Source organism: Protopterus annectens, chromosome 1.part1 (genome assembly GCF_019279795.1).
Source record: "Protopterus annectens isolate FY-2018-M chromosome 1.part1, PAN1.0, whole genome shotgun sequence".
In the NCBI taxonomy this organism is placed as follows: domain Eukaryota; kingdom Metazoa; phylum Chordata; order Ceratodontiformes; family Protopteridae; genus Protopterus; species Protopterus annectens.
In genome coordinates this window covers 451,393,026-451,417,082 of record NC_056726.1, presented here as the reverse complement: position 1 = coordinate 451,417,082, position 24,057 = coordinate 451,393,026, and the positions used below count along the sequence as shown (strand labels likewise).

At 39.2% G+C, this 24,057-nt stretch overlaps 1 protein-coding gene across 3 annotated transcripts in view; it reads left to right on the top strand.

The window, feature by feature from the left end:
- Positions 1 to 24,057, top strand: part of TBCE (tubulin folding cofactor E) — a 1,152,174-nt gene that overhangs the window by 416,735 nt on the left and 711,382 nt on the right. For all 3 annotated transcript variants that reach the window (XM_044075916.1, XM_044075896.1, XM_044075906.1), the window contains exon 7: positions 11,934 to 12,036. In XM_044075916.1, the coding sequence (XP_043931851.1) occupies positions 11,934 to 12,036 (103 nt within the window). The remainder of the gene's footprint in view (positions 1 to 11,933; positions 12,037 to 24,057) is intronic.

Genomic DNA, 24,057 nt, shown 5'->3' with positions numbered 1-24,057 from the left:
CTTTGGTTCCGCGGTGCTCCGGAATATCCTTCCACGAGGGCCTCCCAGGAGTTTAGTAGCTGGGGACTGTCCCACAGGTTGAAGACCAAATGAAGTAAACTACTTCAGATAAAGAAGTTATGTACTCACCATAACGTTCCATCTGAGTAGCTGTACTTCATTTGTCTTCAACCGTCCCTCCCCCTGGATCTTGGCGCATGATCAGCCTACGGGATGCATTATAGATCACAAGTATATTTATCAGGTCAGGTTCTCAGTATAAGTTCAACAAACTCGATCTGGGGATGGAAGGCAGTGGAGGTGTATTATGGGTAAGGGGAGGAGTCTGGAGCTCGGAGCTGATGCTAGCAAAAGTTGCCGGCTCAGATCTGATACGGATCTGTAACCCACAGGTTGAGGACAAATAAAGTACAACTACTCAGATGGAACGTTATGGTGAGTACATAACTTCTTTTTTTCCTCCATGAAACATTACATTTGCTATTCTCTGTAATTGTGAATTGCTTCTGGGCTATTTTAATTGTAGTTTTCACTTAGGAATCCATCTCCCACTTGGAAATTTGTATTTTACCATTGAAAAAAAAAAGTGGTCACACTGACCTATTTATGGCTGTTTCAAATTCTGTTCCTGGTGGCCATCATTTCAGCAGAAGAATCGTACAGGTAGAAGCACTCCTATACAATGAAGCTTCCTTTTTTTTTCCCTTTTTTATCCTTTTTACCACACAAAAATTGCACCTTTAAGAATTAATCAATCATGGAAGTTAAATAGCTATCTATACATTATATAGATACATTTACAGAGCATTTCCACATTACGGAGGATTAGTCTGCTTTCAAATTGATATGATTGTTTATTTCTTCTTAACATGATGTATAGATCGGCAACCATCTCTAAAGCAAAATGAAGTTAAATTATTTGAGTAGCAGTCCCAGAAAATCTGCCTCGAAGAACATCAGATGGTAAAATAAGCCCTCTATTAATAACAAGAACAGGTAACCTACTACATTGATGACAGCAAGTGAGGAACAAAAGAGAGATTATAAAATCCGGTAAAACAATCAGTGTGAGAATGACCGACTTTAACTTCCATATAATAAATATGTCTTTTTCTCATTTAAGTTAAGGGCATAATATGTAAACAGTAACAGCACTGAAGAATGCAGTTTGCTATAAAACAAGCAGTGAAAGAGGATGAAGGGTTAGAGTTTCAGCTTGAAAAACTGTGAGGATTGGTGGCCAGTATATGTTGTGTAAGTAGGAGCTCCTAAGATAGCTGTAGTGTATAATTTCAAAACGAGTAGCAATAATTGCAAGGGATGTTACAGGATGTAGGATTTCTGATTTTGGTTCAGAGAGATGATCCTTAATATCTAGGCATGGGAATCCAGTGAAGTCTAGCTTCAGAGCCAAACAAAGCAGATTATTCATTTATCCTTCTGGATGCATCCTTTTAACTTATGTTGATAGGTGATGGATAGTTCCTTTTGTGGATGATATATTTACTGGCCACTGTCAAAGTAACAGGAAGGAATGTTTGAACAAATTTTCCAGCTTGTTTTCATGATGAAGATTGAAGGTTACCAGTTCGTAAGTTGCTTTAAAGGAGTCCCCAGGTACTAAAGTGCACCCTTTCCCTATTTTTATCTAAAAAGGTTCAGATTTAAGGCTATTCAAAAATGTGCTCCCAGTCTGCTGCAGACATTTACAGTATTGCGAAGAGGCAGACAGATTTTTTATCCTTTTGGGGTAGGAAATATTCTTGAGCTAAATAATTTTTACCTAGGTGATGAAGTTATAGAAAAATGAGACATCAGAATCATCTCATGTTCAGTCTGAGTTATTGATCTTGCTGCCCCTTCCAAAATGTCTGTAAAATATCCTTATTTAGCTATAATATTTCATCCCTTAACATTTTACAAATCATGAAAATATGTCTGTTATGTTGAGTGTCTCCAATATGAAGTTTAAGCATGTATTGTATTAGAGGGGAATTTACCCTGACTCTCCATTTAAATTGTTTTTGTTCTACCATTTAACATAACTCAGTCAGATGAAGCAGTTCTTCAGAGATGGGACTTCACTTGGTAGTGGGTATCTTGCCCATAGTAGTAGTAGCTGTAGCAGTAGTAGCTGTAGCAATAGTCCTTAACTTCCAGTTTTTGACTCACGAGGGGTACAGCAAAAGCAGTAACCCCACTGTTTATTGGGAGCTTGTCCCCACATCTAATTGCCATTGACCTACCAACTCCTAATGGCAAAAACTACTTTTACCATTGTAATTTCAGTGGCTTGTTTGCTGTAGTTGGTTTCAGGTGCTACATTATAGCTACGTCATAACATTTTTAATATGGCAGTGACTAATTTCTGAGCTCATTGGTGTGCTAGTTTGGAGGACATTTACCAACTTCATATCTGGATTCAGAACATTGGACTGCACTGTTGAAATCTTGTGGTGTTGGCTTTGGGTTAATTGGAGGGAAGAATGAAGTTGGCTGCAGGTATTTCATTTGTCATTTTTTGGATTTGACTTGCTGGAAGAGGCAGTAGAGTTGTGTTGTATCCATTTGTCATTTAGTTCCCATATGCCAGTATGGTCAGATTATTTTGGATTTTGTTCGGGTATGGTGATGTCATATCCCACTTTGGATTATGGGGCAGTTTCAGGATGTTTTGTTGTTTTTAGACTTGGCATCTGAGGTGTTATTTGTCAGTAGCTTTACTTACCTTTGCTGCTATTTTGTTCATTGTACTCAATTTTACTTTGATGTATGTTTAGTTATTGGCGGGTAAGCACTATAGTAAACAGTAAAAGTGAAGTTGAAGTTTAAGCATGAGATCTAGATCATAGATTCTCAAGAGGTATGTTGTGGCAGACCGGTGTGCCACAAGACAGGTTTGCCACCAGATTTTGACTTTAAATACTGAGTAGTATTAGTAGTGGTGTGTGTTTTACATGAATAGTAACTATAAACTATATCTTAAGTATGAATTACTTAATATGTATGCATGTTCCAGGTCACAAATCCATATTGATGATTGTGTCTTGATGTAAAAAAGTTTTTAGAGTCATTGGACTAGATCATTCTCAAAAGGGATCACATCCCACTGTGTCAAAATTCCTACATTGTCAGTTGGTATTTCAAGGGCAGCCCTGAGTAAGTCTGCTAAGAGCTCTAAAGCTAATGGGAGTAAAAGTGTTGCCAAAAGATGACTTTGTGTGAACTTGCGTCTCATTCCTACCAGTAGGTAAAGGTGCCAGCCTCACTGCTGTAGAAGATCCTGGCTGTCTATTATTTTCTGTGGCAATGAAAGAATTTAGGATGGTAAATTCTTGTTTGGCATGAAACAAGCAATTTCATTATTCTAAGTGAGCTTTATTCTGCATCCACATTCAGACCCACACAGCTGTCCTCTCTCTAATTCCATTTTTTCCTACCCATTCAGGTTGTCTAAAAAGTATTGTCCCAAACACATCTACTTCTGACAAAGCCAACATGATCTGCATTGACAGGATTCATCATGCAAGAGCTGCAGTGTTTTGACTCAGATTCCCATAAGAAGTTTTGTAGTTTATATTCAGCAGTGATATCAGCCACTATCTCTTGGGGCAGGTTAGATCTTTATCATCTTGTAATATGTGTATTAGGAAGGCTCTTCACTGTGATGATAAACCCTTGGTTTTAGATTGAGTGGCATTGTAAGTTCACCATAACATTCCTAATGTCAGTGAAGGAAGCATTTTAATAACCAAGGGCACTCCATCTGAACATGGTGCTTTCAGAGATGTTAGTCCAGCTGTGTTTGTGGGTTTAACTTAGCTATGGTGACATGGGATGGACAGGGACATTTGGAATCTTCTCTAATTGGCTGAATGAATAGAGGAAGATGCAGTATATCATGGCTGTGCTGGGTACGCTATCTTGGGTTTTGCATAATAATATAATAGTGGGTTTGGCAGATTTTCAAATTCTTTGTTAGTGACTGGACATGTTTTCCAGAGTCAGGATGAAATAACATTGGTATGTCAGTTTACCTACTGTAGGTTTGGAGTAACATCCCATAACATTCATTTCTAAGCATATTTAAAAAAAAACTTGTGGATATGTGTGTGTTCGTATATATATATATATATATATATATATATATATATATTTTTTTTTTATCAAGAAAAGTGTGAATCTTAGATTGTATTTTTCTGATCAGTGTAATATTGCTTTTAATACCTTCCTGGAACCACCCTGTAAGTACTGTTTTAAGAGGTCCTGTAGTGAGTACAGTTTTTGATGCCAGCACTTCCACAAGGCACCTGCCCAGTTATAGAAGATGTATATGTATTCCAAATTGTGGAACAGAGTAATGAGTTGTACCATGGACCGCTGTAAAGGACTGAGTAGTAGCAACCGCAGTCTCAGAAGAGTTCTTCCTTCTGGCATTGCATGGGAGGGAAAATGGGAGTCTCCAATTTCTGAGAAGATCAAGGAATAGTTTATCTAGGATAATCTCTAGGGCCTGATGGTCGGAGTATGGAAAATGGGTAATCTGAAGCTCTGCGTTAGTGCTTACTAGATTTTTGGCTGCATAAGTCCTGTCTGTGCAGCTCTGAGTTTGTTGCCTATAGAAATAGTTTGTGAAGATCCTATTTCCACTGTTGTTATGGGTTTCTAAATTAACTAACACCATTATTTTAAGCATCTTCCCTATTTGCCTTGCTATTGCTAATATCATTAGATTTCCTGGCTGCAGAGGTCAAGAAAAGCCAGTTATCCCTTAGACGTATCGTGTGTAAAATGCAATATTTTCTTTTGCTCCCTGGAACCTGTCCCAGGATGTGGAGCAGACTGTAGTAATGTTGTCATAAAAGCGTATCATTGCTCCATCTCATACCTTATCAGAAGCTGTAAATGTGCTTAGTACTGTGCTTTTAACTTTGTACATATTAAATTTGCCACTCCCTTTTTTCCCTAAGAGATGGGATGAAGAGACTAGATAATTATAGCTTAGTCTTGAGAGCTTAGTATGCTGTAGATAGGAGAGCTGTGTTTCCTGAATAGCTAATGTACCTACAAAGAGCCACATATGTACTCTAGATCTTTTTTTTAGAGCTGTTTGGCCTGTTTATGCTAATGGATAGAACTCTTGTGTGTTTATGCTTTAAGGGCCTCAGTGCTTCACCCCCAATTATTGTGTAATTTTTGGGTGCTTGACATAACAAATAACTTTCCAGATAGTCTAACATCTACCTGGCCTACCCTTTCTTAACCATTCTTTGAAAGTGTGCTTTTCCAGAATATCTTCAATAAGTGTCTTCTGAGGTAAAATAAATACAAAAAACTTTTAATGGCTGTGTTAACAAGTAGTGTTATAAGTTTATTTATAAATAACATATAACATAATAAGAATACAAGCCCAAATGACTAGGTATAAGTAGTCAAAACAGGCCTCTGAATCTGTTTAAGTCAATCCTGCTGTGTTCCCAGAATCACTCATGTGACAGGCTTCTGATACAGCAGTCTGAGCATCAGGAGGAACAGAACCAAGTGTTGAGCCCCCATACTTTTTAAGAAATTTAAAGATAGACTGAATGTGACACCTGTCTTTCAAAAACTGAAAACTGTTATACACCGTGTCATAGCCCTGTATATTCAATTAAGTAAGCTTTATATAATCAACCAAAATGTCTTTATAACCTCATTAATAAAAGTGCTTTATTTTATTACTTTTAGTAGCTAGGTGGTATGTAGCCAAGAATGTAGATTGCTGTTAATGGTAAACTTTGAAGTAGATGTGCTTGAATCCAGACATCATGATCTCATGTATCGCCCATTCCTTAGTTCTCTGCAAAATTAGGACTAGGCTGTTGCAGGTAGTTTCAGTACAATCAAACTGACTTTACAAGCATTTAAAAATGCAAATAATATATGCATAGTCACAGATATCAAGAGTATAGTCTGTGCTTTATGAAAACAGGCAAAATGTAATTAACACAGTCTGTTCAGCTTTGTTATATGTGTTGGAACATGAATATCTGTGGAAATGATTGTTCCACTTTCTGATTTGGTATAAACACATTGTATTCATCTTGGTTCTCTGTGGGAGGCTCGGGAATATACAGACAATTGGTGCTATCTGTAAATTCTTCTTTAGGTACACCAAAAAAGAGATGCAGCCTATCATGAAATATTTTTCCTCTGAGATGCCAAACTGTGTAGTAAAACTCAGCCACATTTGTGAAATAGAAAATTGCAAAGTCAACTTGCAAGTTTCTGTCTACTAAAGTAAGCAGGGAAGGGCCCAAATTTAGCAGATGTTTTGTAATTATAAAAATGATGTTTGTATGTCATTCAATGTTAAAGGAGAAGAAGATACATTCCTGAATATGTTTTAGGAAGTAGACTTTGAGAAGCAGTAATCATAGGCTGCATTAAAGGGGGCACACTGGTTCACATACCCCTCTTTGTAAAAATACATGCACCCCCTGAGTGCCCCAGTCCCTGGGAATACTAAAAAAAAGTTGACACTGGAAATAATAAAATAAATATTTGACGGTTTCAGCTGGGCGCATTACAAAAGGGTGTGCATTCAGATGTGAACTCATCACCCAAGTGCATTTGATTCTTTACTGCATCTTTTGAATGCCTTCTGGATGAGAGATTAAGTGAAGTGAAGGTTTCCATTACTACATTTTAAGCAGTCAGTTGGGAGAAGGAAGAAAGTGTATTTAGAAATGTGGTGGTTGTTACATTTCAGGTGTGTGTGTGTGTGTGTGTGTGTGTGTGTGTGTGTGTGTGTGTGTGTGTGTGTGTGTGTGTGTGTGTGTGTGTGTGTGTGTGTTCTAGTTAGATAGTGGGTTTCTTAATAAGTGATTTGCACATATTGAGGTACAAATAATCAAACCCTATACCCTTAAGGCAGCTCATTAAGAGCTTGGAGTCATAATGCTGTATACCAAATCTCTCATAACCATTTTTTGGTAACTCAATTATTAAAGTTTCATAGTGTTCATTGTTTGGAAAATGCATGTCACTGCAATACCTATTGTACTACTTTTAACCTTTTAAGTGAATTAGAGTTGTCTGGCACTGAACTGTTAACAAAATTGTTCCTGTAGTAAAAGGTAAAGGTTTTGAATCCTCACATCTCCATCTGCCAGTGGTGCGACTGTGAGAAAGTCACTCAAACAGTAATCTTGGTTCACTCCTGAAAAGATACACTGCCCATAGGTTTACCTGGTTAATAAATGGATAAAAAAATAGCATTTAAATGTATTCCTTTTGGGGTCTCCCCCAAAATTCGTGAGCAAAGAAGCTGATGATTATTTAGGTGTGCTCCTTGTAAAATGTGTGTTTTTCTGGCAAATAATTGTGGATTATGGTCACTAAATAAAGTGAGATGCGAGTTGGGCATGATTCATGGATTCCTTGTTTTCTTGACTGTTGGTAGTAGGCTTACCTATATGTATGCAAACTGCATAGCATGAAGTCTCTGAGTTTAATCTTAAAATATTAACTGTGAATGTATTTTTTTTTCTGTAGGCACTAGGATGTGAAATGCAGTGTGTTGGGATACAGCAATTTGATACTGAGTGCAGATGAGTTAAGGCTATGAGTTGTTAACGAGCTGTTTCTTGTGCAGTTTTTGATTCCCTCAGCCTTTGTCTAGTGTGAGTCTGACCAAGTCATTTCATAAGACAGTGCACCTAGGCTATCCCTGAAAAAAGACACTTGTGTCCAGTAGGCTGCCCCAAGCTGTTAGCAAAGTCATTACTCATCTGCCATTTGAATTCCTGCAGCCTTCAGATAGCCCCTAATTAGTGCTTCACTATATGCTTTTTGACTGTGAATCTATGCACATATGTTTTCATTTAATGGATTGCTAAATGTGAGTTTCAAAGGAAGAGAATATTGCAGTTGGTCATGCTGTCTGTTTTCAGTGTGAGTGTGTTTTATGTTGTTCATCAGATGGCTGTCAGTGGTTTTAATAATTAATATTCTAATAACTTTTAAACTGAATCCAAATCTTTGTGATCATTGTAAAAGTAAGGAAGAAAATAGCATGTACACTGACAGGTTTCAACAGTATTTTATGGCAGCTGGGGAGAGGTGTCCAAGTAATGGATGTAGATATGGCTGCAGAGGGTGGCCTGCTCCATTCGACCATGATCCAACTCTGTTCCTGTTCAGATAAATTGGCACCACAGGAGCACTATCTGGATAAATGACTTACTCAAAGTGACTGAGTAGTCAAACAGAGGTAGAAATAATCACACTGTACCACTGATTACAGGAAGCAGCTTACTAAGAACTGAGAGCCTTAATCCCCTGCTCTATCAGACTTTCACTCATGTCTTCATTTTCTTAAAAATCATTGATGGTTAAAAATCTCTAAGGCTTATAGTCAGTCAGTAATCCCAAATATTAGAGATTCAAAGTTTTTGTTGTTCAGGTGTTCAGAAAAATGCATATTGATGCAAACAATGTACTCTTAACCTTTTAAGTAAATTAGAGAACTGCTCTCTATAGCCATAAGTAATTGTCTTTGATCCTGCTTAATACCCTACCCCTTTAACTATAATATTAAGATCTGTGTCCTAACAAGTTCCTTTCCTCACTTCCATTTCTTTGAATTTTTAAGCACTAATCACAGGATCTATTAGATAACCTCCTAATACACCTCTTCAAATACTCAATATCAAATTAAATGTTTAAGTGTCTTTTTTGTACTTGTAATAGTTATCGTTATTTCATATGAATGCAATCTAGTTAGCAAATATATGTGTAATTGTTAATATACATTAATTATTATCTATTTGGGCAGTTACTGAATGTCTGTTGAAAAATTTTTTCAATATGTTGAAGTTTTTTTTTTTTACTAAGCTCAGTCAGAAAAACCCAGTAAACAAAAGCAAAATAAAAAGAATAAATAAAAATAAGTAAATTAGAGTATTTCACCTGTTATATGTCTCAGATTTTGCAGAACATCACTAATTTTGCTTCATATTTATGCCTTATCCCTTGTTACCTTTAGTGAAAGTTACGGTCAGTCATCAATGCCAGCATTACAGTTTTATAGTTTCTATTATTCAAGGAATGCATGTCCATGCAACACTTATTACTCTAACATTTTAAGCTATTTGGAGTGTGTTAACAAACTGCTTCCTGTAGTTAAAGGTACAAGGTTTAAATCCTGTCACCTCCATTTTCCTATTTTGTGACTTTGTCACTTAACCAAACCGTGCTTTCGGGTCACCCCTCATAGGGGAGAGACATTTTGTCTATTTGGTTTACCTGGTTAACAGATACATAAAACAATATTTAAAATCTGGTACTTTATGTCCCCTGTTATTTTTGAGAAAAGTAATTAAGAGGTATTTTTATCTGTTTCTTGTATAGTTTGTACCTTCTGGCAAATTGTTACAGATTGTGGTCTCTGATTAATGACTGGCATGTAAGTTTCAGATTTTGTGTCCTTCAGAAAATGCTTGATAATGCAAAGCTTGTTATTCTTTTGGCTTTCTAAGTATACAAGAGAAATAATTAAAAGCTGTTCCTGAATTTTGTTCCTGCGTGTGCATGTTTGTTTGTATGTGCACATGCAGATGTGTGGGCCAAAGATCAAAGTATTAATAGTGTAGTGGATACAATGAAGTAATAACTGAGATGGGGGATAAAGGAAGTTGTTTGTTAATAAGAATTTGTAACTAGAGATGCTAAGAGAGAATATAAGAATAATTTGGTTTGTGTATGTGCATGCATGCGCACAAGTTGCGGGGGTGGGTGGGTTCCTGGACATCAACTTACTCTCAAGTCTCTAATGTTTGAAAAGCTAGGTGTGTGGTAAAACACAGTATATTACAGCTGCTGTATAACATTTTGTCTGCTAGTGTAAAAGTAACATTTTACATTTTAACAAAGTGATTGTTCTGGCAATCAAAGAAATAACAGGGGTGTCAAAGACATTCAGTACAGATCACAGGAACCAAGACAGGCAGCATCTACAGTAAGCAGTAAAAGTCAAGGCCGAATAGTTGTCTGAAGTATGTAACTAGGTTTCAACATGACTGCATCTCCCTTGATCATAACAGTCTCAGTGCACTCATCAAGTTCACACTTAAGTGCTGTTTTGACCATGACTTCAGTTTAAATTCACCATCAAGACCACCTTCACCAACTGACAGCCAAACTTGTGTGTCCATTTAAACAAAGTGAGAAAACAAAGAAAGCATCAGACATATGCATGTTTGAAAGCTCAGTTAACCAATTAAATGTTTGTGCAGTGTCTGCTTTGTTGTGTAGAACCCTCAGGTTGCCCTTACCAGACCAAATCTGTGAATAATATAAAGAAAGAACCCATTTCTCAAGGATTGGTAATCGGTGGAAGTTTGTTCATCTTGCCGGTTCTTGGTTTTCTTTGTTAATATATCTCTGCATTTTGTCCTTGGTGTCAAGGGTTTCTAAAAATATCCTTTTACTTGCCTATCATACTGGCAGAGTGCTAGGTGAACCCTCATCCCCTCCAAAAGGTGAGCTGTGTCAGCTGACCTTTATCCACTTATTCCGAAGTTGCCTGTATCACCAGACTAATATTCAGGCATTTGGGCATTTACTTAAACCAGACTTACAGGCATCACAGATGGAAACTCTTCCGGTGGTCAAGCAGGATGGCCCAGTGAGACCATCTTTTTTATCTCATATTCTGAAGGTATGAGAGTGGAATCCTTTGGTAAGTAGATATTATTCAAATGGTAGTCCAGCCATGTTGAATTCTGTCATCAAGTTATGCATTTTCTTTTTCTGTTGTTGTTAAAGTGTGTTCATTTATAACCTATGGTTTACAGTGTATACTTCAGAGGTTTGCATACTGATAAATTCCAAAAAGCTTCTGATGAAGTTTTTTTGACAAAAACGTACTGGTTGTATGTCAGCATTAAATTTTATATTGTGGTTGCCAGTCCTGTGTCTGTGTGAATAAACATTGTGGTTTGCGGTGGAAACGGCTATCCGAGTGCTTTTTGGGCACTTTTCCTCCTTTGTACTAGGTTTGCATACTGCAGATATCTGAGGCACATTCAGCTGATCATCTGTACATATATTCCCAAAGTATTAGTGCTATGGTTCACAATGCAAATCCCAGGACTTGTCTTTTGCGGAACATATGCAAAGATGATCAACGGACTCGGACATCTGCTGTAGATAGGCACCTGCAGTTCAGACAGATGTTGTAGACAGACACATGGAGTATTTTGGGTAGGCTGTCTTGTGGGTTACATCATTAGTGCACAATTTTGTTTGCCTCTTTCTTGGGATAAAATGTGTAGCTGCCCATCTTTTTTGGCTGAACACATCAAAGGTCCCCTCAAAACAATGTAGTACTAACATGGAGTGCTCTTCATGTCTGAAGTCTTCAAGATCGACTTCCACAGTAGGTCCAGTACTGTATCAGTTTCTCAGTCTACTTTTGGGGACGCCTATACTTTGAAGCATTTTATATCTCTCCATAGTTAGAAAGTAAAGGAGTTTGCATTGAAGGTTTATGCTATGTTAAACCTTATTGGCCTACATTTGCATCATCTAAAATGTTACCTGTTTTGACTGATGGTTAGAAGCTGAGGTGTCTGATGGTTACCAGACATTTTAATCCAGATGCAGTGAATGTCAACATGGATTGTCTGAACTGTAATTTCCAAAAGTTATTTTTTTTACTAATCTGAATTGTTTGAATTGATTACAGAAGTCTCGCTAAAGATCTACAGATTCAGGGAGTACTCAGATATTAGTATTTGTTCAGAGGCACAGAGTAAACAGTCACTCACCAATGTTTTTTATTTTGTTATGTAGTGAAGGAATACACATTATCAAAGAAAAATAATTTTGATAATAAAACATAGTTCAGAATTCATCTGGCATGTATTGAAATTAACTCTTGTTTGCAGTGAAAATAAACTACAAATTCTATGCAGACCAGCCTCCCTAGCAGATGCATTTACCAGTCTTACAGAATTAGCACTTACCAAAAATGGAATCACATGGACTGAGGTAATAAACTTTTCCTTTGAATTTAAGACCGGGTTTTCTGTGATATTTTGTGAACTGCGGTCTTTTCTAATTATTAGTAATCAAAAGTAGGTAACATCTGTGGTTTTGCATTTTGATTTGTTTTCCTTATTGTAAGAGCCATCAATTAGTTAATTTGTACAGTCCTTTAATGTGTGACTAATGACATGTTTAAGTCTGGTATATGCAATTCTTGTGCATCTTAAGATCTAACTGTACAGTTATAGAAGCATGGTGTCCATCTGTGCTGATAAAGTAATGGACTTGTATAGTTGTTCATTAGACATGAGTGGTGCACAATTCATTGTACACTGGGTGCTGTTTCTATATGGGAAGATAGTGGGTCTGCACAACATGGTCCTGACTCTGCCTTTCAAAGGCCTTAGATATATTGTAGAGGGGGTGCAACAAGGTAATATTCAAAAGTTGGAGGTTGCCATAATGGTTATGTTTTTTACCTTACAGACATGAGGTGCAGGGTTTGATTCTCACTTCGGGTAATTGGCTAGGCCTAAAATGGCCCACAAGGGCAGTTAGCCTAGTATTAATCTATGAACCTAAAATAAACACAATAATATGTCCTTTCTGTTCATTAGCACTGCATGGTGTGCTGGGTAGTGGAATGGAATTTTTTCCCAATTCATAAATGTTGAGAGGTGCAGGGCTAGTGCGCAGTATGTTTACATGCCAAAACCCTTAGTGATTTATAAAGATCTTCACACCTTGGTGTACGTTCTCTAAATGGTGTTTCCTGCTCCTTTCTATAGGCATTGCAATCCATGCTCAGAGTGCATATGCAAACCTCCTCCTCCTAATCATGTGCAGTCCAACAAGCTGGCACTGTTGTTGCACTAGCTGGTCCCATTGGCTTCAGTTATGGGACAACAGTTATGTATAATGCACTTCCATTTGAATATGTTGCTCAGTATAGTAAACTGAGCTGCATGTTAGCACTATCAAAACTGAAAAATCCCTAAAATCTCTGCTGCACAGTAATAAAATCCCTAATGGCAGCAGAGTTCCCTATTGTGCAGGCAAACCTTCTACCTCACACAGACTGTCCCACCTCCACACCTTAATGCTGGTGAGATCCTCCTAATGGTAACTCATACAGCACCAGATTCTCTTCATTGTCTCCATGGATGTACGAATGGAGAGTTGATAAAATCAGCAAGAAAAGGAGAGTAATATTGCTGGAATTGAATTCATCCTCATGTCTTGGTGAGTATCTTCATGTGGTTGACCCTGTTGTATACAAAACAATGCTGATAGAGGTTATAGTCAGTTAGAAGCAAACTCAATCATGGCAATAGAACAAAAGGGTAACAGAAGAAAGTCCTATGAAACAAGGACCATTTGCTGTTAAACAGTCATAATTGAGAACTGTAAAAAGGAGAACAACCTATGGATAGACTACAAAAAGCATTTGACAGCATCCCATATTCATGGATAAAAGGAGTGCTTACAAATGTATGAGATACATCCTACACTTATTGATTACATTACAGCGACCATGAAACACTGACAAAACACTTTGAAGATGAGCCATGATAAAGAGCAAATTATTATTCTAGGGATAAAAATTCAAAGGGGGGTATTCAAAAGGTGCTTCAACAAAGTATTAGTTTAAGGGTGTGCACACTTATGCAACCAGCTTATTGTACGTTTTTTTATCTTTTTATATTTTTTCCCCTAACAGATTTGTTTGTTTCTTAATTGAATTATACAGGTTAAAGATCACATTAAAGGTGGGAAAAGTTTTGAAATGATTTATTGTGGTCTCATTTATTTATATCACAAAATCCTGGCATTTTAACAGCGGTGTGTACACTTTTTATATCCACTCTCTCTGCTCACCTCACACAATCCAAACATAGCGTAAGTTTTAAAACGTGAGGAGGATGTCAAGGATGACTTACCTGCTTAGTTTAGCAAAAGCATATCAGTGTCAAGCAAGAATGGAAATCAAACCAAAAGTAGATAAAATTCAGGCAGCAAATGAATGTGACAAAAAAACGAAAAAAAGAATATAAGGTGAAGGATCAGATGAGAAGGCAAGAAATGTGGGAAATGCATAAATATAATTGCAAGTACGGAAAACTCTTGGAACAACCTCATGTCAATCAGGACTTACATCAGTGTGTGTGTACAGCTCTTAAGATGCTTTCTAGGGGCTTGCACAATAATACCAAGCACAGGCGAGCCTGACTGCCATTTTGTAGTTAGGTGTTGAGATGCAAGCATGCATGTCTGTATAGTCTGTCTGTTAATCAGTCTGTTTATATTTTGTAATGTTGCTATCCATCCTGATGTTTTTCTATGTAACAAAGCATATAAACAAACTGCCCCTTCTGTTTGTCATCTATACTAGAGAAGGGTGAGCGACATGATGTCAGAAGTGACATGTCTAAAAAGGACATGGTGCCAGAAGGGGATCCAGATTCTTCAGTTCGAGACCGAGAAGCACTCAGTTAACATTGGAGGAGTATAAAGGAGTGAATCATCCCTACTGCATACATGACTCACAACACAAGTCAGAAATTAATTTTAAGTAATAAAACTTCCTCAAGCTATTTTTTATTTGCAAAATATGAAGTGAGGCATTCAGAATGCTCTAAACACATTTCTAAGTAACATAAATATCTGATGCTATGATATATTAACATAAATATTCAAAATACGGAAAATGTTTGAAATAAAGTCCGAATCTCATAAAATTAATAAAATAAGGGAAACAACTGCACACATTTTTTTGCATTAATCAAAGCTATTCAAGTTGTCTGAAGTGTATGAAGTATTTGCATGTTTGTGCAGTATTACAGTACAGTTATTTCACAAAATACAGACATTACAAAGCATATTTCACAAAGTAAAGTATTTTGAAGAGTTTATTGTGCATTTGAATGTTATTACAAGTGCTGGCAGTGTGCATGTTTGTATATAATTTCAAGGGCCATATTTTTCAGTGTGTTTGGGCATAATTTGTTGGCATGGCAGACAAATTTCGAAAACCAACTCCACTTGTGTTTGACAATAATATTGCAGAGAACTGAAGAGTTTTTGAGCAAGAGTACAACATTTTCATACAGGCTGCATTTTCTGATAAAGATGACCATATAGAGGCATTTATTCTGCTTAATTTAGCTGGTTCAGAAGCCATGGAAAGGGAGCGTTCATTTTTGTATGCACCTGCTGTCTTTGCAGGAGAGGGGGGAAACTGTCATATAGTTATACCAGATAAGTCAAGGGAAGACTCTGAGTGCTTAAAACGTAAATTTAGAGAAATGTGTAACCCACAAATTAATGTTACAATGGAGAGGCACTTATTTTACAAAAGAGATCAAAAGCCAGGTGAAACCTTTACAACATATATAACTGATTTGAGAAACAAGGCTAAAAAGCGCAGATTTGATGATTTAAGGTATGAGTTGATAAAAGACTTGTGTATGGTATTAAAGATGATGCTGTGAGAAAGATTTTGCTTCGTAAGAGTGTCTTAACTTTGAATAAGGCCATTGAGATTTGTCAGATGTATGAGCTTACAGAAAAGCACACAGATATGTTTACAAATGAGAGATGCATGCTTCCAGTAACTTCTAATGCCAATGATGATAGTATGCAGCATATGGTTAAAAGAAACAGCCCCAAGCACATGGCTGCAACTGTAAACCCTGCAACAGCCTCTGGGACACCCCATAGCTTTCTAGTAAGTTCCAAGGTGTGCTCTGGAAACAGCACAGTCTCAATGAAGTATAAGAGTGAGTCAGCAAACTCAAAGCATGTGTCCCCACTCGGTTTCATAGCCAACTGTCGTAATTGTGGAGGAAGTCATGACCCTAAAAGGGAAAAATGTTTAGCTTTTGGTCAACAATGTCACAAATGCAATAAGTGGAATCATTTCAAAAGGTTTTATAAATCAAAAGGCACACATTCTTTTGTTAAAAGGGAATACTCAAAGAAACAAGTTGATCAGTTTAGAAAGCCATGACCCTACTTTTCATGTTGATGGTGTGTCAGTGCTTCATGAAACAGTCAATACAGTAGATTTATGGGCAAATAATGTAGTATTTTGTACTGTTCAGATAAATGGAAGACCCATAGAGCTCAAAGTTGACAGAAATTCAAAGTGCAATATTATGTCTGCAGAAACATTTGTTAGAGTATGTGCTGGTGAGAAGCTTGTCTGGCAAAGTATGCAAAGCTTGTTGCTTATGGTGGTGAAGAGATTCAGACTGAGGGCTCAGTAGTACTTTCATGTTGCTCTGCTGGGAGAAGCTACGACTTGTTATTTTATGTGGTCAAGAGGGACATACAATCACTATTAGGGCTCAGAGACAGTTTGAAAATGGGACTGCTTTTGTTTAATAAGGAAGTTCATCATGTTAGTTTAAAAGACCACAGCTCTAATCTCGCGCAGTATATTTTTTCTACCTATGCTCATCTGTTCGAAGACAAACTAGGCAAGCTTCAAGTTGTATATTCCATGAAGTTAGACCCAGATGTCAGTCTAGTTGTCAAGCCATCCTGGAAAATTCCAGTAACTACGCAGAACAGAGTCAAAACTGAGCTAGATAAAATGGTGCAGCAAGGCGTAATTTGTCCAGTCACAGAACCAACTGAATTGGGTATCTTCCATGGTGTAGCTCATAAGAAAAGCTCAAATTATATCAGAATATGTATTGATCCATGAGATTTGAACAAGGTACTGAAAAGACCTCATAATCCAATTTGTACAATCGAAGAAGTCGCAGCACTGATGCCAAATGCCACTGTTTTTTCTTAGATGCAGAAAGTTTGTTTTGGCAAATTTTGCTTGATAAGAAATCCTCATTGCTTACTTCATTCAGTACTCCTTTTGGCAGATTTGAGAATGCTTTTTGGGATAAATTCTGCCAGTGAAGTCTTTCAGCGTGCAATAGAGCAAATGTTTTTCTCACTATCCTTGTGCTGTTATAGTAGATGACATTCTAGTAGGAGGTATTGGTGAAGCTGAGCATGACAGAAGCCTCAAATTTCTGGAATGAGCTCGTGAAGTGAATCTTTTAAGTGGAATCCTAAGAAGTGCAAGTTCAGGTTACAAGAATTTCCCTATGTGGGTCATTTGTTTACAAGTTCAGGCTTACGACCAGACCCTTCCAAGCAAACAGCCATTCTTAAGATGCCAGCTGCAGACCATGTTCAAGCCCTTCAATGCTTTCTTAGCATGGTTAACTATCTAGGCAAGTTCATTCCAGACCTAAGCCATCTAGCAGCACTGCTTAGAGAGCTGACACTTAAAGATATATCCTGGTCATGGTTGGAACAGCACCAAAGAGCATTTGATATACTGAAACGAAAAATTGCCAGTCCATCAACTTATCATATACAATGATGTCCACAAACCACTTACTCTTTCCTGTGATGCCTTGAAATTTGATATCGGTGCAGTCATTCTTCAAAAGTGTCAGCCTGTAATCTGTGCATCCAGATCTCTAACCCAAACTGAAATGCAGTATGCTCAGATAGAGAAAGAACTCTTGGCAATTGTGTTTGCATGTTCCACGTCCCATGATTATATTTATGGTAGACCTATCCAGATCGAAACAGACCCCAACCTCTAGTCTCTGTTTTGAGAAAGTCTATGCATTCAGCTCCAGCCAAATTGCAACGTATGATGTTGAAATTGCAGAAGTACAGTTTAAATCTTGTCTACACAACAGGCAAACTTCTGTATCTGGCTGATACATTATCCGGATCACCCAAAAATACCACTGAACAGCATGAGAATGAGTAACTTGATTTTGAAGTCATGGAAGTGAGTAATTTTTCTTCCACGTCTTGATGAGCTTAGAAATCATACAGCCTCAGATCCTGTTTTACAGAAGCTCAACCACTTTATCAGTTGAGGATGGCTGTCAAAGCAATCTAGTTTACCTCAAAAAGTGCAACCTTATTTTCCTTACAGAGATGAGATTTTGTCTGACAATGGTATTATCATGAAAGGTCTGAAAGTAATTGTTTGAAAGTTCTTGCAGCAAGAGTATATTGCTATCTTGCATTGTGGCCACCCAGCAACCGCTTCTACTAAAAGGAGGGTGAGAGGACTAGTGTTTTGGCCTTCTATGTCACAAGACATTGAGAGATTACTTTCATCTTGTTCTGTATGTAATAATATAAAGGCACATCAACAGAAGGAACCTAATCAGCTAAGCCAGATTCCTGGATTACCATGGTCGAGACCGCACAATGTTATTTCTGACAATGGTACACAGCTTACTAGCCAGCAATTCAGAACATTCACAGAAGAGTGGGACTTTACTCATGTCACGAGTAGCCCTGAATTTCAATATCTGCAGTCAAATGGTTTGGCAGAACATGCAGTTCACAGTGCGAAACAGTTACTAGAAAAGATGAAAAGAGATAATAGTGATGTTTTCCTGAGTCTTTTGAATCTCCGAAATATTCCTCATGATAAACATCTTGCTTTAACTGCCCAGAGACTTCTATCAAGACAAACCAGAAAGTACAGTTTTGTACCTACCATAAATGTAGATGTTCGAGTGCTAATACAGCTGCAGTCATAACAGATGGGTTCAACTGCCGTCAGACAGGTCCTCGGTCGGCCGAATTCCAAAGTCTAGGTCCGGCATCGGTTGTCGTCGCCTCTCCCCTGACGTCATCGCAACAGGGGTATAAAGGAACCAGCCGACACCATTTTCTTCAGTTTTTCTTGCCCCAGATGTCAGGTGCCCCCAGAAGGAAGGCAATATATAAATTTGTGTAATAATGCAGTGCAATATAATCAAAATACAGTAGTTGCAAGCAAATACATCATAAATGAATACCCCAATCAGGTTGTATGAGGATGTGTTAGCCTATAGGCCTGTCCCAAGAGGGGAAGGAGGGTGGGAAACCTGGACTGCAGCTATATTAGCACTCGAACATCTACATTTATGGTAGGTACAAAACTGTACTATGTTCATCGTGCATACAGCTGCAGTCATAACAGATGGGTAGAATCCCAAAGCTAAGAAAGGGGTGGTAGGCACTAGGTGGAACTAGGAGGAGCCAAAATGCCCTGCAATACTGCAGTGGCAAAGCCTGCTCTAGATTTGGAGTATAATGGTAGGTTGTAGTGCTTGGAGAAGGTATGCACAGAACTCCGAGTGGCTGCTTCCAAAATATCCTTGGTAGGAACTCCTCTGAGGAAGGCTGCAGAGGTGGCTGTGGCCCTGGTGGAATGAGTTCTAATGCCCGTAGGTACAGCTTTGCCATGAAAGGAATAGCAAAAGCGTATGCAGTGGGCTATCCATTTTGAGATTGTCTGTTTGGAAATTGGCTTTCCTTGAGCTCCTACCGCATAGGACACAAAGAGCTGTTCTGATTTTCTGAAAGGCTTTGTTCCGTCCAAATAATAACGTAGTTGTCTGTGGATGTCCAAGAAATGTAGTAATCTCTCCCCTTTGTTTTGAGGATTAGGATAAAAAGTAGGTAATTGTATGGCCTGATTTAAAGCTACCCTGGATACCACTTTAGGCATAAAGGACGGATTGGTTCGTAAGGAAAACTCTGTCCTGATGGAAGATGATAAAAGGCTGGACAGCCATGAGAGCCTGTAGTTCTGAAACTCTACGAGCTGAGGTGATAGCCAGAAGGAAAGCTGTTTTCCAGGACATATATTGCAAATCTGATGAGGCAGCTGGCTCAAAGGGAGGCAAGGTCAGTTTTTCCAAAATGAAATTGAGATCCCAAGCAGGTATTGGTTGTTTCCTTGGAGGTCTTAAATTCTTAGCCCCTCTGAGGAACTGTCTTAAGAGAGGGTGAGAGAATAAAGGTGGATCAGTGTTGTATTCCGCAGAAATGGCTGAGGCATGGATTTTGATGGAGGAGAATGACAGTCCACTGCTTAGCAGTTCAGCCAAATATTGTAGTATTTGAGGTAAATTCAGTTTTCCAGGATCCTGGCCCTTTTTCTCATTCCAGACACAAAAACGTTTCCATTTTGCGGAGTAAGCTTTTCTAGTTGATGGCCTTCTGGCCTCCAAAATGACACCCTGCACCTCCTTGGAGAGTAGGGCCTGTTGTGATGCTAAGGAATCTTCCATGCGGCTAGATTGAGTGTTTTTAGCTGGCTGTGAAGAGTTTTGAAGCTGTGCTGAGTTAGAAGAAGAGGCATTAGAGGCAGGGTCCATGGTGGGGAATGTGTCAGGCTCCTCAGGAGTGGGTACCAGTGTTGCCTTGGCCAGTCCGGGGCAATGAGAATCATCTTTGGTCTGTCTGCTCTGGTTTTCAATAGAACTTTGGGCAGCAGAGGAAGAGGTGGGAAGGCATAAACTGTCATTGATGTCCAACTGAAAGAGAGAGCGTCCACTCTCCAGGCCTTTGGATGGAAAATCCTTGAGCAGAATTTTGTCAATTGATGATTTTTGTGGGAGGCAAAGAGATCTATATCTGACCTTCCCCATTCTTGGATTATTTCTGTAAAAACTTTTGGATGCAATTTCCATTCGTGCGGATCTTGGTTGTCTGCCAGCGTGTTTTCCTTGCCGGGCAAGTACTGTGCTTGTAGTTCCATTTGTAAGTCCATGGCCATGTTCCAAAGTGACATGGCCAGTCAGCATAGGGGGTAAGAATGTGTTCCTCCCTGTTTGTTTATGTACTACATAACTGTGGTGGTGTCCGTTCTTATCAATAGTTGACCTGGTTGTAGAAGGTCCTTGAAAGCTATAATAGCATTTATTACTGCTAGCATTTCTTTTTGATTGATGTGAAGGTGCTTTTCTTTTTGGGACCATTTGCCCTGAATGCACCAATCTGTCATGTGCGCCCCCCAGGCGTAGTCCGAGGCGTCTGTTGTGATGACTTGATTTGCTGAGTGGAAGACCTGTGTTTGTTTGACATGCTTGAGCCCACCACAGAAATTCCTTTTGCAGACATGGAATTAGTGGTATTATTGTTTCCAAACTGTGGCTGTGTTGAGACCATATGTTTTTCAGGTACCATTGTAGTTTCCTCATATGCAGCTTTGCACATGGGATTAGTAAGATGCAAGATGCCATGAATCCCAGAGCCTGCAGGATTTTCCTTGCAGTCAGCCTGGTGCAATTTGCTAGTGTTCTGAAGTATTGAATTAGTTGCCCCTACTTCTCTGGCATGAGGTAGGCCATCTGGGTGTTTGTGTCCAAATTGGCACCCAGGGAAATTATCTTCCGAGAGGGTATTAGCCTTGATTTCTTTTTGTTGACGGTGTATCCCAGAGAGTTCAACAACATTATTACATAAGCCAGATGTTTCAGAAGAATGTGCTTGCTGTCCACTTGGATCAGGCAGTCGTCCAAATAGGGGGTATATTTGTATCCCTTGAAGTCTGCAGTAGGCAATTACTGATGCCAGGCATTTTGTGAATACTCTGGGCGCAGTAGATAAGCCAAAGGGCAATGCAGAGAATTGATAATGGGTTGAACCTGCAAGAAATCTGAGGTACCTTCTGCAATTTTGTCTGATTGGGACATGCAGGTATGCCTCCTTCAGGTCCAATGTTACCAGCCAAGACTCCTTGCCCAGCATGGGAAGACGTTGCTGTAGAGTGAGCATCTTGAATTTTGGCACGAGTAGAAATGTGTTTAGGATGGATAGGTCCAAAATAGGTCTCCAGTCTTTTCCCTTCCTTGGCACCAGAAATAGCCTGGAATAAAAACCTTGACCTTGTTCGTGCGTAGGTACCTCTTGAATAGCTTTCATGTTTATGAGATCTGTAATTTGCCTTTGTGCCTCTGCCCTTTGATTGTGTGGCAGGTTTGGCATGCCTCTCATTTTTGGAAGGGTGTGAAAATGGAATTTGTAGCCTCTGTTTATAATGTCCAGGATCCATTTGTCCTTTGTGACAATATGCCAATTTTTTGAAAATAATGCCAGCTTTCCTCCTAAGGGGGCTGCCATTTGAGACTTGGTTGGTATGCAAAAGGGAAAGTCATTGGGTTTGCTTTCTGAAAGATTGCGAGTTATCCTCACCACCTCTTTGTGTAGGAGCTTGCCATTGTCTGCCTCTAAACGATCCTTGGGATTGTCCTCTGCACCTCAGGCGCCTGTATCTGCCTCTTTGGGGTCTGTCCGTGGCAGGAAAGGACCAGTTTTTGGAAGGCCAATTTCTACTAAAATGTGGGGGTTGTACCTGTTAAAATTCTTTCACAGTTTGCATTGATTTAGCCTTTTCCTCCTTTTTCCTTAAAACCTCCTCAGCATTAGCACCAAATAGTACATCCTTTTGAAGGGGGGTGTCTAGTAATTTAGCTTTGACATGATCAGGCAAGGCTTGTTCCTTGAGCCAGGCATGCCTACGTATGACTGATCCTGTAACAGCAGCTCTACATGAAGCCTCTAGAGCATCAAAACCACACTGTAAGGTATGCTTGCCCACTTGTTCTGCACTATGCATCAAATCCTGCAACTCCTTCAGGTCTGGTTGTTCAGGTTGTGACATTTTACTTTTTAATTGTGATAACAAAAACTGTTGGTATTTTAGCATATGAAACTGACAGTTTAAGGCCCTCATGGATAAGGTAGCCGAGGTATATACCTTTTTTCCCCACCTTTCTAAGGATCTGGAATCTCTTTCGGAAGGTAATGGATTTTTAGCAATGGAGGCCTTAACTCCCTTGGGGCCCTGTGAGATGCTGAGCCTATTCTTGGAATCTGAATAATCTTGGCCTACCCAGTGGAAGTGTTCCCTTAAGTTATGCAAAGTTTCCCCAAATGAGTAATCCTCAGGGGGGGATAAAGAAGGGATGGATTCCTCCACATCAGAGTCTTCAAAAGGGGAGTAAGAGTGTTCCTGATCATCAGAGTGCTCTGAAATAATGGAGCCCTGATCAGAGGAGGGGGAATCTTCCTCCACTCTGGGCCTTTTGTCAGGTGGGGGCTGAGAACCTCTGATAAGAGTAATTAAATCCTCAGCCATTTTAAGCATCTGCTTCTTAGGCATGGGGCCTGGAGATGGGCCCTGTGTAAATGGTCTCTTAGAGTGCATGGTTGCTTTAGACTTAGCGAAAGCCTTGATGGAGAAAGAAGAGGAAGGTCTGAAGACACCTTGAGGGGAGGTGGACCTGTCCACATTCTGAGTTTCAATGCCAAGAGTGGCTTTGGTATCAGTAGTCGGGGTGTGGAACCTCGGGTATAGGAGACACTGTCAAAGAAGTGTCATCAGTAGTCAGGGGCTGCGTAGGCGCCTCGCTGAGAACCGGACCACGTGTAGTCGGCTTTGGTAGAGGCCGCGGACCTCATGTGTCGGTCCTTATCTTTTCATTTTTTAGACAAAACCGGAGTCGGAGTATCCGACGACATAGTATAGTTAAATGCTTTCCCAAAATAATGCTGGACGAACTCCGCCCAACGCTTAATAGTGCGTTTGTTGAATGTAGCACAAAAGCGACAGACCGAGACGTCGTGGTCTGGGCCTAAATAAGGTATACAGAGGGAATGGAAATCGTTATGCGGTATTTGCTTCCCACAAGAAATACAATTATTAACTTTGTCTGACATCGGTCTGAGGCAAGAAAAGTTTCTAACGGGTACTTAGCTTTTAAGAAGACTTCGGTTTCCAAATTTTCATAATCTCAGGAGCTGGCCGACCGGCACTTGTGAACTGCTTCTGCTTCAGGCACCGCGCGGCAAGAAAGACTGAAGAAAATGGCGTCAGCTGGTTCCTTTATACCCCTGTCGCGATGACGTCAGGGGAGAGGCGACGACAACCGACGCCGAACCTAGACTTTGGAATTCGGCCGACCGAGGACCCGCCTGACGGCAGGAGAACCCATCTGTTATGACTGCAGCTGTATGCACAATGAACATCTACATTACCAGTCAGCAGTAGTTTATTGGTTCCAAGTGGTAAGAATAACAGATCAGTGAAAGCCTGTCTGTTAAAGAAACGCCTATCCCAGAAGTCTTATTACGATAAGTCCAGCAAACTGCTCAATCCATTACATGAAGGAGAGACACTGAGAATGCAAATGTGCAAAGGTTATG